The sequence below is a fragment of the Nuphar pumila genome, chromosome 5 (assembly GCF_984573655.1).
Source record: "Nuphar pumila chromosome 5, dmNupPumi1.hap1.1, whole genome shotgun sequence".
Lineage (NCBI taxonomy): Eukaryota > Viridiplantae > Streptophyta > Magnoliopsida > Nymphaeales > Nymphaeaceae > Nuphar > Nuphar pumila.
The window spans coordinates 17103382-17121165 of record NC_143253.1 but is presented as its reverse complement, the minus strand read 5'-3'; the positions used below and the strand labels follow the sequence as shown (position 1 = coordinate 17121165).

The following is a 17784-nucleotide window of genomic DNA, read 5'->3' as shown; positions in this document are numbered from 1 at the left end:
TAATCGAGATGCAAATCACATCCAAGTCAAGCTATTTAAGTTTAAGATAGATAAAATTGATACACTGATAGCTAATATACCTCCCGTTCAAACTAATCATTTTCTTTTTAACCAAGATAAAACCTACATAATGTCTAATCAAGATTGTGGTCTCTTAGGCTATGTTTGGGAGCGTTGAATCGAAGGTTGTGTTGTGGTTTCCGCCATGCTCTCGCACTGTCTTGCTGTTTGGGAGCAGCGGCATTGCTGAACCGATATGCCTTGGGACTGGTGTTGACAGGCCCAACACCACATTTCAACACCTTTTGGCAACTCCATCTCTCAACATCACACATTGCCAAAAAACCATGTTTTCATCCCATTGCAATTCCCTCAATCTTATTCTTGTTCTTTATATTCTCCATGGATGCACAGTTTGACCCTAGATTCTCGTGCATGAAGGAAATGCACATCTTTCATCGTTTATAAGTAAGACAAATAAACTAGTTAGTTAACAACAGGATCATGATCCATATCTTATTAACATGGGTCTAAACCGGATCCAGCCAGATTAAATTGGTCTCTCTTTGGTTCCAAATAGTGGACCCAACTCAAGCCTCATCTAGGTTTAACTTTCCTTGGATCCCAGCTAATTTTACTGTAGGTCTACCTAGGAACTCCAATCTAAATCTATTTATCTACAAGCACTCAAACATAATTTTATTTTTAGATTATATTACTTTAGATGTCATGTTAGACTCAAAAATGACATATAGAAAACAAGTACTTATTATGTTAAAACATACACGTGTACCGATCACCAATTTCCCATTTACTTTTACAGATCCACCTTTGCAGACAGCACATATGTACCTAAAGCAACATCCTTCTCTTCTCTTCCCCGCCCCCCACCCCCCACGCACCCCCCCCCCCCCCCCCCCCCCCACACACACACACACACCCCACCCCCCCACACACATACACTTTATATCACCAATAATTCCCACTCACTCACGCACACTCAGGGACATCTAAAGCAAGCACTCACCCTCCAGTCCTCCACTCCCAAACACACGCACCACAAACCCCAACCATGAAGCAAGCGCGAGGGTCGGGAGCAAACCTGGCGTCCTGCCTGGTGGCTACCATCTTCCTCGTCTTCTTCATCCTGGTGCTTCTGGTGGTGTTCTTCACCCTCTTCAAGCCGCAGAACCCCTCCATCACCATCAGCGCCGTCCAGATCCCCACATTCTCCATCTTCAACAACGCCACCCCCACCCTGTCCTTCACCTTCTCCATCTTCGCCTCCGTCCGCAACCCCAACAGGGCCAGCAGCTTCGACCACTACGACAGCACCGCCCAGCTGCTCTACGCCGGAAACCAGCTGGGCTTCATGTTCATTCCCGCCGGGAACATCGACGCCCACCGCACCCAGCTCATGACCATCACCTTCTCCGTCAGGGGATTCCCTCTCGGAGTGGCGGCGGCGGGGTTGAGAACCATGCCGTCCACCGCTACCACCATGGAGGTGGAGCCGAGGATGAAGATGAGCGGGAGGGTGAAGGTGCTGCACTTCTTCACCCACCACACCGAGTCGACAGTGGACTGCATTGTCGCCGTGGACGCCAGGGATGGCACCGTTTTGGGGTTCCATTGCTAGGAAGAGAGAGAGAGAGAGAGAGAGAGAGAGAGAGAGAGAGAGAGAGAGAGAGAGAGAGAGAGAGAGAGAGAGAGAGAGAGAGAGAGAGAGAGATGTAAGTTTTGTTTACCATGAAATGGGTAGATGGATGATCACTGTAATTTTTCCCTTGAGAATTGACAGATTGGTTGTAATTATTGTTGTTAAACTAGTAATAATATTATCATAAGGACTATATTGGTGTGGTGATCAGCCCAATTTTTGCTAATCAAACCTAATTTGGGCTGTGAATTTTTGTGGCAATATATGGAAAATCTTGATGGCATTTTTGTGGGTTTTGATTTTTTTTTTGGTAATGGTTCTGTGCAATTAGCAAACTGGTTGTAGAAGGTTTAATATGATGCAGTTTATCTTGATGCTACTTTTTTATTACTGAACATTTTGGATGCAATTTGCTGCCAATGGAGAGGAGGTGCTTTCTTGTGGTTCTGTGAGGTTTTACTTCAAGATTATTAGGAAGTAAATTAGGTGTTTTGTTGGAGTATTGAAAGCATTGTATAAGGCTTGGCATATTTTGATAAAATAAGTATTTTGTTTGAGATGATGATGATGAACAGATGAAGTATTGATAGCCTTGTGTCAAAAGCGATGATCAATCTAATTCTGTTGGCAATTTGTATATATAACATGCGACTGGCTTTGATTTCTCTGTGTAAGAAGAGGCTTGACACAAAGATTGTTGTTTAGGTTTGGAGGACTATAAAATTTAAACTTGGCCAGTGAAGAGCATTTTGAATTTGGAATTATGGATTTCCACAATATGACTATAAGTTGATCTTGAAGTTAAAAGAAATTAAACATTTTAAAGAAGATGGTCGTTTTAATTAGCTTTGCAGTTTTGGATAAATTGATCCGAGGGTGATGGGATGTCATGAGCTGGAAACCCATGGGTGCAGATCCTTCCCTGCTAGACCGAAGCTAGGTCTACTCTTAATGAGCAAATACAAAATGGAGTTTGAGGCCAATGAACTTGGTGAGCAAGACAGTTTTTTTCCTGGTATCTACAAAAAATAGGAGTTGATTTGATGGTAGAGAAAAGTTAGGCTGAGTATTTGAAATTTGAATTGGATGTGTATTCTCATAGTACTTTTCGTGAGATCGTACGCTGGATTTTTTTTCATCATGAAAAGGAGTAATCTGCCTGCTAGAGCATCTTCAAGTTCTATATAATCAACTAAAAATTGGTCGGGGATTATTAGAAAGAAGAATAGTGCCAACGGTTTAAGAGAGAGAGAGAGAGAGAGAGAGAGAGAGAGAGAGAGAGAGAGAGAGAGAGATGTCCAGTCTCTCTCAAAGTCTGCTCTGCTCCAAGTGGTAAATTTGCAAATCAAGTTGTCATTTTTGTAAGAAATATAGTTCAATGAGGATGATGGAGATGCATGAGAGGGAAAAAGCCTTCCAGGGAGGTCACCAGGATACAGGGGTCATGCCTCTTCCAGCAGGGGGGTATGCAGTTGGTCAGATGTGGTTGTAGCTATCGACGTTCCTGTACAAATGCAGGAGTAATTTAACATCTTGAAGGTGGTGAAAGATCTGAATAAGGTGATCATTCCTAATACTAGCTACAAGGGAATGCTAGATCCATGGCAATGGACACTCGTTGCTGGTTTTGCAGGAGAAGAGAAGCACAACAGAGTGGATTTCTATTTTATTTTTGATAATCTACATCATGTGGGCCAGCATCAAAGACATCAAATTCACTCAAGGCAAAAATGGGCTGTTCTTTCTCTTTTCTTTTTTTTAAAGGCAAGCTGAGGTTAGTCAGACCCCTACCAGAACAACAGCCGGCCCATGTGGCAGAGGGATTCGATCCTGGGCCTTCAGCTTGGCAGAGGACCCCGCTTACCACATGGGATACCACCTCAAGGCAAGAATGGGCTGTTCTTGATAAAACTTGCTAGAGAAGAAGATATGAGACTCATTCTGAGGTCCAACCTACCATCGTAATGGTGGGTGCCTAAGAAGGAATGATCCAGGCAAGCAAGATAAATCCAGATCTAGAGGAGAAGATAATAGAAAAGAGAGAATTCCTAACAAGGATGCCAGTTAGAGCTTGGCAGGGCAAAGAAATTCAAGAGGATCATTATATCTGTTTTGATTTCTAAAGAGAGCAATTATGTTAGGAATTTGACTATGACGGAAATTAGTCGGGAGGATAGAGTCTGGTAAGATAAACCTTAGGATTGATTTTCCAGTCTGATTAATGATTCTAAACTGGACCAACGGGGCTCCGCGTGGATGGTAGGAGCTGTCAGTGCACGTCTCCTTGTTGTGGGACGTTGCAGGTTCAAAACCTAATGGTACATTGAATAATTACGGGTGGGGTATGCCTAACCACAGCTTTGCCTTTAAAAAAAAATGATTGTAATCTGGACGGGTTTGCCTAATCCCAGCTTGCCAATCCAAAAAAAAAAAAAAGATAATAAATAACGTTCAATAATATTTCACGCAGAGCATATGGGATCTGGTGGGAATGAAAAAAAAAACGGTGGTAAAAAAATAAAGATTTTTCAAACATAGACCTAACTTTTGTGTAAATTTAGAAATAAGCCCATCTTTCAAATGCAAACCAGTTAATTGTCAAATGAGCCCGACTTTGGTCGTCAAGTGACAACGCCATCCGTCAGCCACTGCACTCTGAACCACATTTCTGCAACATCTCAGCTTTGGCCATCCACCACATTTTGCCATTCACCGACTTTTAGCCATCCAGATTCTGCCGTTTGGCATCACTTACCGTCCTCTAACAGTGTCCTTTGGTAACTTTTGGCCGTTTAGCAGAACCTCGTGTTTTGGACATTTGTCTGTTTTCTGCCGGACAACATCGTCCGACTACGTTTGGCCGTCTACATATCCTCGTATCTGTATACTCTGCCATTCACAGATCAGGTTTTGCCGTCCACTGGCAGGCAGAGCCGTCCGTGAACCTTGTGTTTGTAGCTTTCTCTTGATTTTTTTTTGTTTAGTGTAATTTGCCTTTTTTTATGAATAGGTTGTTTTGCATTAGTTACATGCATTCAATTTAGGGGTAGTAGAAAATAAGAAAAATACAACCGGCTTTGTGTGGGACATTGCAAGATTTTTTTCGTATGCTTCTCGCTCTATCTCTCTCCTCTTTTAAGGAAAGAGTTATTCTGTTTATTACAAAATTAAAAAAAATCTTGTCCTATAGTTTGAATATTTAGATCTCCCTACTAGTGCCTTTCAATTGTTAGCTAAGGTATATCATTGGCGATACCATTGAAGCTAAATTCTCTACACTAGTACTCTTCAGTTGTTAGCTAAGGTATATCGGTGTGAACCTAGAAGAGAGCAAAATACTCTAAAACCCAAAGAGAGCTCGTGGATAAAACCGTTCTAGGGTACCCAATTATTTAAAAAACTTGTTATTTGTTTGAGCCCGTGTGAACAATTGTTTGTGGTATAACGAATACTTGATCCAAATCTCACAAATCCAAAATCTAATCCATCCTAGAGGAACCACCTCCGGAGAATCCTACCTACGAGATGCCACTCCATACGATGCAAAACATCATATTCGATGAGAATCCTGACGAAAGGACCCACACAAACATTCTTGATGAGTCTATGAATGATAAAAAAAAAGAGAAAGACCCCGATGCTTCCTGAGTCCAGCTCTTATCAGTTCCCTTACCAGTTTTATAAAGTCCCTCACGTGGGTTACGAGACAGGTAGTTTTGAGAGAGATGAGTCTACCAAAAGATGAGTTCACAAGACCTTACATTTTAAAGCTAGGTGTGGAGAATGACACCCCCATCAGTCTCGCAAAGTCCCTCACATGGGTTACGAGATCGATAGCTCTAGCATATATGAGTCCACCAGGAGACAAACCCCTAAGACCCCACATTTCAAAGCTCGATTCAAGGAAGACGATGTGTTAGCCCAAGCCAAACAAAATATGAAGAGGATGAAGGAACAAATGAGAGAGATACAAGAATAGTTGCGATGAGAACATGCACGAGCAAAAATGAGAGCCCAAAGAGGCCACGAGTTAGAAAGAGAACATACACGATGGGATAGAGAGGCCAAAAGGAAAAATAGACAAACTCTGGAGCCACGAGAGGAGTACAATCAGTGGGGAGAGTCCCAAGTGTTCGAACTGAAGAGGAGAGTCCACAGGTTCAGGTCGACCCATCCAGTCCAAACCATGTCGCCCGAATCAGTGAGAAAGATCAAATCCCTAGAAGACATGATCCAAAACTTAACATCCATAATGAGATATATAGACGTGGACATGAGAAAATACTCAATGAACGCCCTTTTGCCCAAGGAATGTGACGATAATGACAACACACCTCCCAAGTTCTTTAAATTCAATGGAAAAACGAACTCAATGACTCACATATCCTTGTTCATGGGAAGCATGACCAAATATCGACATAACGATAGGAGGCTCATCAATTGGTTCCTCTGAAGCTTGAAGAGGCACTAGAATGGTTTTCTACCCAGAACCTCTAAAACATCAGGGAATTCAAGCATATGATCAATCTATTCATGGAGAGGTTTAGGATTAATATGGAGGCCTTTCTTACCATAAGTCAGCTTTACAATCTCAAACAGAAAGAGGAAGGTGCCCACAAATTTATCAACTGGCAGCGGTCTATGAACAACAGGATGAAAGAACCTATCATGGTCCCATGCATTGGTCATTATGATGGATAACTTCTCTCAACTTCTACGAAGCTTGACCAACATGGCTTAGGTTGAAAAATATGCCAAAATTATCAAGAAGGTTACAACCTTCAATGTAGGCATAAAGAGAGTAGTATACAACAAGTTCCTAAAGAACAATAAAGAGAATAACATCTACAAGAAGTCAAACCCATCCAAGGGCTAGGTTAACACTGTAAGGACCTCTGAAAAAAATTCTAGAAAGAAGGGGCAGAAGATGAACAATCAAAATGGCTCTATAAAGAAGTGGGACAAGATCATATATGGGGGCAATCCTAAGTAGACCAGGGACAAAACGTTCACCAAGTTTGAGCTGTTCCAATCACATGTCATGGATTTGCTGCTGCAGGACGACCTACTCATGCTAGATGAAGTGTTTAACTCTCCTCAGATGAAAGGGAACAATCCAACTTAGTATTGCCGATATCATAAAGTTGTGGGGCACAACACTGAGGACTACTTCATCTTGAAGCATATCATCCTGGATCATATATACAATGGGGAACTGCTTTTGAACAAGGAACAGTCAGGGACCAGCAACAATGATCATACCATATCAGTTCGAGCATGTGAAGCAAATGAGAACTGGTTCTCAAGGAACTATACATGACAAGAGTCATCTGACAACACAATGATATACATTCCATGAGCCCTCATCAGTAGTAACTGTTCTTGTTCGATGCCTCTGGTACCCCAAGTTTGTTATCAAGAAGGGCAAAGGCTCCAAGGACAAAGAGTTCTATGGGAGAATCAGGAAGTCAATCAAATAAATGTGATTCATTCGGACGCACCTGATAACAATCACACTGAAATTCCTCTCCCAAAGTCTCTTACAGAAAGGACGTCCTTCCTGTCCAGTCTCCATTTTCTAGAAAGTCCAAGGTCATGAGAGAGCCTTTTTTATCTACACAAATAAAGAGAACCAAGAGTCTCGTCCACAAATGGCCTAAACAAAAAAATGACAAAAGAAAAACTCTCCTAGGTCTCAAAGGTCCATTCCAAGAAAAGGGCCATGATGGATAGCATGAGACAAACTCTCTCCCCACAAGAACTCAACTGAAAACAAAAGAAGTTCCAAGGCAACCTGGATTCCCTCGTCTTTTCGTCTCAAAAGGTCCACCATGCTCGGAATAAAGCTCTAATCACACGTCAGGGTAGAACCATCAAGGTATAGAGAAGAAAAGATCTTCAGTAGGAGTCACCATCCCACAACCCCATGTGAGCCTCTAAAACTTGGACTTTATAAATAGTGTTGTAAAATCCAAAAAAATTGAAAAAGACTAAAAATCCCTAAAAAATAGAAAAATTCTCAAAATCCAAAAAAATTGAAATATTTTAAAAATTCAAAAATATTTTCTTCTTTGAAGCTATCCCCTCGTTGTGGGAGCATACTATTCCTGTTGAAGAGGCTATGCAAGCTTCTGTTTTCAAATTATTCTCAACTACGCCTTTCAGAAAAAATCATTTGGGGCATGTCAAAGGATTCTAAACCTATTCAGAACCTATAGATAAGGCACTGTAAAGCCATTTCAAAGTTCAAACCTCTTAGATAAGAAGAAACCTCTAGCAGCCAAACATCCAAACATATAATCTCAAACCGACTGACCTTGTTCGATGAGATCCAAATGATCTTTAAAGCTCGGTATACCTTTGGACACTGGATTGATCTCATTCAGAGGGACCCATAACGATCTCTACGCCCCAGTTGTCCTGGACACTGACCCGACCTTGTTTGGCAAGACCATAAATGGTCCTAATGCCTCAGTCGTCCTTGAACGGATCTGACCTTATTCGGCAAAACCGACAACGGTCTTCGCAATTCAGTTCACCTTGAGTCTCATAGTCATAAAAAGAAGATAGAACTCCATAATGATGCTAAGCATATCATTGCATTGATCATTAAAGGTTAATGACCTTTCTCTAAGATGAATCTAGCTCTCTTCACAACAATCCTTCCCTGAAGTAGGTACTTGCACCCGAGAGTCTAGCATATAAGACATCCATTTCTTAGGGTAAGATATGAAGTGACATAGTGAGGCCAAGATACTTTGATCCAATAATTTCAGCCCATTCATCCATATGGATGAATTATAGGGGCACAAGATTATTATTTGCATAAACGTAAAGCCTTTGCAAGCTCACTTAGGTGACCAACTCTCCAGAAAAAGAGTAGGGTGCTGAATACCTTCGATGCTGATCTACTCATAGGTCGATCTCTAGAAAGGCTTTTTCTTCTATCTCAATAAGAAAATATTAAAAAATCATGCACAAAAAAAGCAGTGCATTTAAGCTAATACTTACCCTTGGGATCATGGCGTGGTAACATGCTTTGGTCATGAAACGACCTTCAGAGCAGGGATTAAAAACAAAAGTGTATGCTAGGAGAAAGCCAATACTTACCTCTAGAACTTATGACAAAGAAGCATACTCCGGTAAAATATTCTTGGAGACAAAAGATGGATAGATAGGGGCATCCCTTATGGATTGGGTAGTCATGAAACCCATGATTGCTGCATCTCAGTTCAAGGGATGACAAAAGTAAAGAATAAACCCCTTGCAGGATAAAAGCTGAGACTAAAAAGAGACTTACCTAGGGGTAAAATCTGTATTTGGGCATATTCTCACTAGAACTCTAGTCTTTCAGAGTTCAAGCCTTAGTGAGAATCATTAGACCCAAACAAAAATTTCTTTGAGACCTCATCTCATGTCCCTATAACTAGTCGCTTGAAACTAAGACAAAATTAAAGAAGAAAAGTCCTAATGAAGCTGAGTGTTGCTACCGTATACCAACCTGAGAGGAGAAAAGTCTGTAGTATATGAATCTCATGTGCATGAATCAACGTGTTAGGAGGGTTATAATTTTTGAAAAAAGAGAAAAAAATGTCTAACCCTAAATGATCAATCATTCATGACTAATTAGGCTACTCATATTACGAATGCATGATTTTTATTGCATATCATTGCATGCACTAAAGAGTTTAACCGTAAGGATATTGTTTCTAAGAAATATATAGAAAACCCTTCACTAGGGGCAGAAAATCTTAAGTTTAGGTTTATCATCTTACATGAGCAAATTTACCCTATTCATGAACCTACACGAGGTGTAGGACTCCAGGCGCTCGCCCCCATAAATGCTAAAAAAGAAAATCATGAAAAAACATAAAAAATCAAAACATGCTTGACCTTGCTTGGCGAGAGCACAAATAGTCTCAAAAACCTGATTTACTTTCTGACACTAGCACCAACCTCGCTTGGCAAGACCACAAAATGATCTTGGCAACCCACTTGTCTTCGAACTAATCTGACCTCACACAGTGATACCCATAATGGTCTCAATAGTCAAACCCCTCACTTTCTTTGGATACTTGCACCAACCTCGTTTAGTGAGGCCTATAACAGTTTTGGCAATTCAGTTTTCCTTTGAACACTAGCCTGACCTTAAGGGGCATCTGTAGATACCAAAATTTTTATGATGCTCAAGCTCTATTTTTTTTCTCAAGTGTGCAAGTACAAAAATTGGATACTCCGCCATTGGATGACAGAACCAATTTAGTAGTCTAGTGATGAACGACATAACAATTTGGCCATCCACTATAGACGATAGAACACGAGTGCCGTCTGATAGGGGGACAACATAACCAGATCATCGTTCGATATACCAAACAAATACTGATAAGTCCAAGCTTATCCTTATCTCCTTACAACCATCTTGTTATGTTTATCAGAATGGGAGGACTCTTCTTGGACAAATCTTTGCACTGGAAGAACTCTTCTAGATGAATGCATTCAAATATATAAATAAGGACCTATCCTTGTACCTTGAGGCATATGAAATTCACATACCTACGTGCTAGCTCTACAAGAACACATCTATATCAGTCATGCCAACATGCTATCCAAGAAGCCACCAAAAAACAATCACATTTACTACGGATAGAAGAACAAGCCTAAACGATTAAATAAAACCCGCATTTAAAAAATGTATTTTCCCTGGATCTCTAATCTAGTTATTTCAATCTTATTTAATCTTTGATTAGGTACTTATACACAATTTTATGTTTGTCTTGCATATGACAATCTACGACAAAGTGATTGAAGCTATGAGGATTGAGAAAACCTGTTTTGTCTTTACCTTTTTGCAAGGTAAAGGACGATCGACTCTTATAACAACATTTCCTATATTTTTAAAGAAGGATCTCACACGAATCCAAGTAAGTCCCATCCTTCTAGGTATAAATTTAATCATCAACAAGGTGACTCAAGGAGGGAGAGTGAAACACATATTTCTTCCATTCTTTAGTAAATACGAATACTATGAGGAAAAGCATCTTTGTCATAATTAACGAAGATGGGCAAAAAGTAAAGGAAAAAGAGGACATAAAAAGAGGGGCAGTAACATATTTTACATGTTTATTCAAAGAAGAGGCTTTATCCATAGAAGAACTAGAGGGGCTAGCAGAACCAAAGGTGACAAAAGGGGAAAGCTCTTTGATGACAATGAAGGTCAAGGAGACCAAAATTAAACAAGCAATCTTTGAACTTGACCCCAAAAGTATGCCAGGTTTGGATGAATTTGCAGGTACCTTCTACCAACAATATTGGAGCATAGTGGGTGATGATGTATGTAAAGTAGTGATGAATTTCTCCAAAACCAGGAACCTCCTAAAGAGAGTTAACCAAACAAATATAGTCTTGATTCCTAAGGCAGAGGGAGTGAACAAGTTTAATAAATTCTAGCCAATTAGTTTGTACAATTTTATGTACAAGGTGATAATTAAAATTGTGGTTAACAGAATGCATAGAGTTTTAGAAATAATAATCAGTTGCAACCAAAGGGTTTCTTGAGAGGTAGGTCTATCCAAGACAACATTCTTCTTGCCCTTGAAATGATTGACTCAATGGCAGCTGAGAGAAAGAAAAGTGTTACGCTCAAAATAGACTTCGCCAAGGCTCATGATAGAGTAGTGTGCCAATTTCTAGAACACCCTAAAACTCTCTGGGTTTGCAAAAAGTTGAATTGCAATCATCATGCGATGTGTGAAAAGTCTACAATTTACTGTCATTATTAATGGGGAGATCAAGAAACTTTTTTCTAGCAGCAAAGTCATAAGACAGGGGGACCCAATGATACCCTATCATTTTCTAATGGTGATAGAAAGGTTATCAAGGTTGATGTATCATTAGGAGAGAAAAGGAAGGATAAACACAATCAAGGTGAAAGGCTTCCAATGACATCATATCTTTTATTCAGACAATGCTCCATTCTTTCTACATGATCATACAAACACCATCAAGAATTTTCTACTGATGAGAAGGTTTGAAAGTGTCAAAACTTCAAATAAGCAAAGAGAAAACCATTTTATACCTTTCAATCTCTCTCACATAAGGGTTAACCAAATCTACCTTTGGAGTGGGTGTCAAGCAAAATCACTCCCAGTGCTATGCATGGGTATTGGGCCTCCCTCTATTCAAAGGTGCCTTAAAGAGTGTGATATGGCTAAAAAATTTTCGGGCAAAGCTGAAAATGTGAAACGAGAAACTTTTGTTAATGGCAACTAGGATTGCCTTAATTAGGCCAGTCTTACTCTCTTTCCCATTGTATTGAACGAGTTGCTTTCAAATTTTAAATGCTATCATTATAGAAATTGATAAAACCATTCACAAATTTTTGTGGCATGAGGATGAGGCTCACAAACACGTGCACATGCTCAATTGGAGCCAAGTTTGTAAGCTTAGGTCAGAAGGGGATTTTGATATCAAGAGCATTGAAGAAATCAATATAGTTGTGCACATTAAACTAGCATATTTGCTTTGCCAACAAGTCATCCCATAGATTTCAATAGTCGAAGCCAAATACCTACAGAAAGAATCCGTGTGTGTGCCGAAAAAGAGCCAGATTACATCCTATGGATGGAAGAGAGTCAAAACTGGTGTTGTGGCTTTGAAGGTGGGTGTCAGATGGGTTGTGGGGAAGGAAGATCTATCAAATTTTGGTTTGACCCTGGATGCTTAGGGGACCCCTTATTCAACAACTGCTACTTAATTCTCAACAAGTATTATACAATACCCTTCGTAACATCCATCTCATGGAGGTCATAAACACAAATTTTCATCTCAACATCAAGTTGATTGATGTGAGGGTGCACCTCCCCCCGAATACCATGCAAGAGATTGAGAGAAAAATATGGTAGCCGGGGAAAGAAGATGAACTTCAATGGATGTCATCGGGTAGGTACTTGATGAGAAGCACTTGAGAGATTGTAAGAGAAAAAGGGCAACAAGATCTAGTCCTTAAAAAGGCGGGGAACAACAAAGCCCCTCCAAGAGCCTCCACCACCTTAAGGTTCACAGTAAGAGGTAAGCTTCTTATACAAAATCACTTACAAATTCTGAGATTCCAAATGCCTAGTGGGCATGTATTTTGCAAAAATAAAGAGGAGACAAATAACCACATGTTTCTAAAATGTTATTAGGTTGTCCACATATCAAAATTAGTCAACAAATTGTTTGGAAAATATTGGAAACTAGGCACAATTGTAAAAGCAGACTTCATTAGATGGACGGGTAGGAAATTCAAAGGAAAAAGATCCAAGAAAGATGGGACAACCTTCCATGTATTCATATGGATGATATGGAGGAAAAGAAATGAGATAACTTTTGAAGGAAATGTCAAATTCCTGCAATAGGTAATGACGAACGTGTTGCATGCAGTGAGAGAACATGTGATGTGCACTCTAAGCCAGTCAAAGCATATGATTGCGGTAAGATGGAGGCACCTACGAAATTGGGATCCCCCTTCCATAGGGTGGATAAAGGTGAACATCCAAAGCATTTTCCATGATAGATGACACATGGGATACATATAATGGAAGCAGGTTGTTTTACCCAGGAACTATTCCATAAACAATAAACAAGTTTTAGAAGGAAGGGGACCTAGAAGGAACACTACAAGAAATCTGTGGATTAGCGATGGTCATAATCCGTTGTTGAACAGTTTAGCGATGAATAACTTTCATCACAATTTCTTGGTCGTTAATTAGCAACGAAAAATATCCATCTTTAATTTGCAACGAATTAGCGAATGCCATGATTCATCGCAAGGCCATTGTTAATCCACAAAGATTTGGTTTTGTGACAGATACACATCCGTCAGTAATTCTGTCGCTAATGTAGCAATAAAATTGTGACAGACTACAATCTATTGCAAAACATTAACCGATTTAGTTTTTCGATGGATAAATATCCGTCCTTAATCTGTCGCTAAATTGGAGGCCGATACTAATTAACGATGGATATTATCCGTCACAAAAAATAAAAAAATTAAAAAAAGTGTTTGAAATATAAATATCGAGAAAAATTTTCTCGTTATACAATTTATATATTTTGTGTATAAAAAATAAAGTCCATATAAAAAATACATATACAAAACAGCTGAAACATTTTATCGATCCATTATAATCCTCATCAAGTTCTAATTATTTACAAGTGAACATTTACAAATAGTTTCTTTTGAAACAACAAGAAGGTACAACAAATTCAACACATGAATCTAATCATCGCCAAGATTCTGAGCATCATCTTCTTCATTGTCTCATTCTGCCCCTTCATCCATGCCTCCATCAACTCCTCTACGCTGATTATCTCCAGCATCATACAAGAGAAAAGAAATGTTAGTATTGATAAATAAAATATAATAAAATAAATTATATGCAATGCACCCAATCTAAGGCAATAAAAATAACATGAATGAATTACACATAGACTAGCTAGCAATAAAGTGAAGGACATTAACAAAATTCAGATATGTGTTCTAAGGCTGACAAAAAAAAATCATAGTGATTCAATCATGCAGATATGTGTTCTAAGGTTGTGAAAAAAATATCATAGTGATTTAAGTATATGTGTTATAAGGTTGTCAAATGAATGTCTTCTGTATCACAATCATGCTTATATGTATTCTAATATTGTCAAAAAACTCTCATAGTGATTTAATTATGCATATATGTGTTCTAAGGTTGTCAAAAAACTTTCATAGTGATTCAATCATGCATATATGTGTTCTAAGGCAGTCAAACAATTTCATAGTGATGAAATCATGCTTATATATGTGTTATAAGGTAGTCAAAAAACTTTCATAGTGATGAAATCATGCTTATATGTGTTCTAATGTTGTCAAAAAACTCTCATAGTGATTCAATCATGCATATATGTGTTATAAGGCAGTAAAAAACTTTCATAATGATGAAATCATGCTTATATGTGTTCTAATGTTGTCAAAAAACTTTTATAGTGATTCAATGATGCATATGTGTGTTATAAGGCAATAAAAAACTTTTATAGTTATGAAATCATGCTTATATGTATTTTAATGTTGTAAAAAGACTCTTATATTGATTCAATCATGCATATATGTGTTCAAAGGTTCTCAAAAAACTTTCATAGCGATTTAATCATGCATATATGTGTTCTAATGTTGTCAAAAAACTTTCATAGTGATTCAATCATGCATATATGTGTTATAAGGTAGTCAAAAACTTTCATAGTGATGAAATCATGCTTATATGTGTTCTAATGTTGTAAAAAAATTCTCATAGTGCTTCAAGCATGCATATTTGTGTTCTAAGGCTGTCAAAAACTTTTATTGTGATAAAATCATGCTTATATGTGTTCTAATGTTGTAAAAAAACTCTCATAGTGATTCAATCATGCATATATGTGTTCAAAGGTTATCAAAAAACTTTTATAGTGATTCAATCATGCATATATATGTTCTAATGTTGTCAAAAAACTTTTATAGTGATTCAATGATGCATATGTGTGTTATAAGGCAATCAAAAACTTTTATAGTGATGAAATCATGCAAATATGTGATGAAATCATGCACATACTAGCTTGAAATCTAGCGACATGAAACAAATGATATGAAACTTTCATACCGGACAGGTAACTGCAGACGAAGTTTCTCTGTCTCCCAAAAAGTTTCACAACTCATTACGGACAACATCAAAAATTGCTTCATATAAATAGTCACGCATTGTGTCCTTGACAAGCTGGGAGACACCATCCCAAGAATTAGTCGGGTCAATCTGACGCTTAGAGTTGATGCTGGCAGGAGAACTCTGAGAGCTCTAGCTGGAGGAGGCAATGACTGATGTGGTGTTCATATTACTCCCAAACCCAAACACACAACCCTTTTTGGGTTCACCGGTTGCAGTCACCCATGCTGCAGGATCAAAAGACGGATGTTGAGTGGAATCATTGTCATATCGCTCTACCATCTGCTGCTCGTATGACTCCTACAAAGCAATGATTACAATATAGATTAATAATTAAGATTTACAATGTTCATGGTAACTTGTATATTACAATGTTTATTAATACAATAAATACATATCGTTGTCGTTTTCGCCTTCTCTGATACAAACTCTTCCGTGCTCTTACGTTTATGTGTTTCAACAAACACATTCTTGTAAGGCTTAATGCCTCATTTTTTTGCTTCCTGCGAGGTTAAATAATAAAAAAATCATTTAAAAAGTATGTAATAATACTTATGAATTTGATAATATATATATTGATGAGTTACAATTTTCTTCAGGTGGCCCCCAAAAGTCCTAGATCCATCTGTGTGTAGATGGGCATCGGGCATCTTCGCTCAATTTTGTGCAACCTTTGCTGAGCGGTTTCGAAATTCATGCCCTGCCCACTTGTCGCATATTACATCCCAAAAATCTGACCTGATAGTAGGAGGGCCATGGCCCTTCCACTATAGTAGACCATCTATCCCACCAGATGCTTTTATTGTTGTAGTCTTCATATTATGCAACATGTTTGCAAATCGACTGACAACCACCTTCTGCCACACCTGCCTCACGTCCTCCTCCTCTATCGCAGTCGCGAAGCGATTCAAAGCCTACAAATAATTTCAGAAAGTTAGTAGACATGACTATAACAAAAAATTAAATATGAAACACATTAGCTATGATAAACGATTGTATACCATGAATGTGGACCACAATCTGTCCAACACCTCTTTCGGGTACTCTTTTCATTGAGCAACCAGTCTTGGTAGATGTTGAACTAGTGACTGCCTAATCTCTCGTATTACTTCATGTGACTCGAACCTCATTCTGTACATGAATTGGTACACATTAACTATCGATATACAATATTTATAAGATAAGTATTGGATAAGTAAAAATAAAATACTTATGGTCGATTATCGATATACACTATTTAAATGAGTCATTGTGTGTTAGACTGAGAAGACCCTGCATCCAGCGTTGTCTCGTGATGTGTGTGCAGGTGAAACATCATCTATAGAAAAATAAGTTAGAAATTCACACAATGCGCATTTAAACTAATCCAGTATACAATTAGTTAAATGATATACCTATCAAAACAGTCCATGAAGATGAAGGCTGAGACTGGCTACCACTGGGTGCTCGACCACTGTGACCTCCATAAACCATATTCTAACAAATAAAAATTTTATTTGGATCAGTTACACAACTCTATATCTTCATAGATATATAATCAAATCGAAAATAACTTCATGCAATACATTCAAACATTGCAACACATTCAAATCATTGCAATATATTGCAATACATTCAAATCATTCACATCAAACATTGCAATACATTAAAACATAAGATATGACATCATTTGCTAATCATGGATAACTTATCCTTAACTTGCAATACAATTGGATTAGTTACGCAACTCTAAAAGATTGCAATATATTCAAACATAAGGTATGTATTACAAGATGTATTTCACTAGCTTGAGTATGCTTCCTCATCACTTGTTTGACTTTCATATTTTTCTTCTTCCTCCTCCTCTTCTTCTTCTTCTTCATTGGGCGCCCATCCACTTGACCTATCATTTAGATCACATTCTGTCATACGTGTGCCATCGGACAATAGAGAGATGACATGCATACCATATGCATCACCATGACCATAAGAGAAGTCATACATATCATCTGATTGATAATAATCACCCTCTTCACCAATCTTGTCTTCTTGTAACTGATCATACTTGGGTATAGTTTAGACTTCACATTGCAAATTGCCCACCATTCATTTCTATTTAACTTCCTTGTATTTAAATATGAAGTATAGTAAACTTGTTGAGCTTGCGAGGCTAATATGAATGGTTCATATGTTTCAAACTTTAATTTATGATTCACCTCTATAATGCCTGAGGCTTTGTCGACTCTTGTTGCTGTGAGATTAAACCAATGACACTTGAATAAAGTTACCCTATTATTTATGCCTAAGTAAGTCAACTCCATTATTTCTTCTATAACACCGTAGTAGTTATGTTCATTTTCACCGTAGCTGCTACCCTTGACACACATGCCACTATTCATCGTTGATTTGTTTATACCGTAATCTTTTGTATGAAATCAA

At 38.4% G+C, this 17784-nt stretch overlaps 1 protein-coding gene across 1 annotated transcript; it reads left to right on the top strand.

Moving 5' to 3' along the window:
- The first annotated feature begins 1072 nt into the window (after positions 1–1072).
- LOC149836955 (uncharacterized) lies at positions 1073–1850 on the top strand. The gene has a single exon (XM_090007940.1). It carries the CDS (start codon positions 1073–1075, stop codon positions 1637–1639), a length of 567 nt encoding a protein of 188 aa, XP_089864066.1. The 3' UTR covers positions 1640–1850.
- Positions 1851–17784: the final 15934 nt, after the last annotated feature.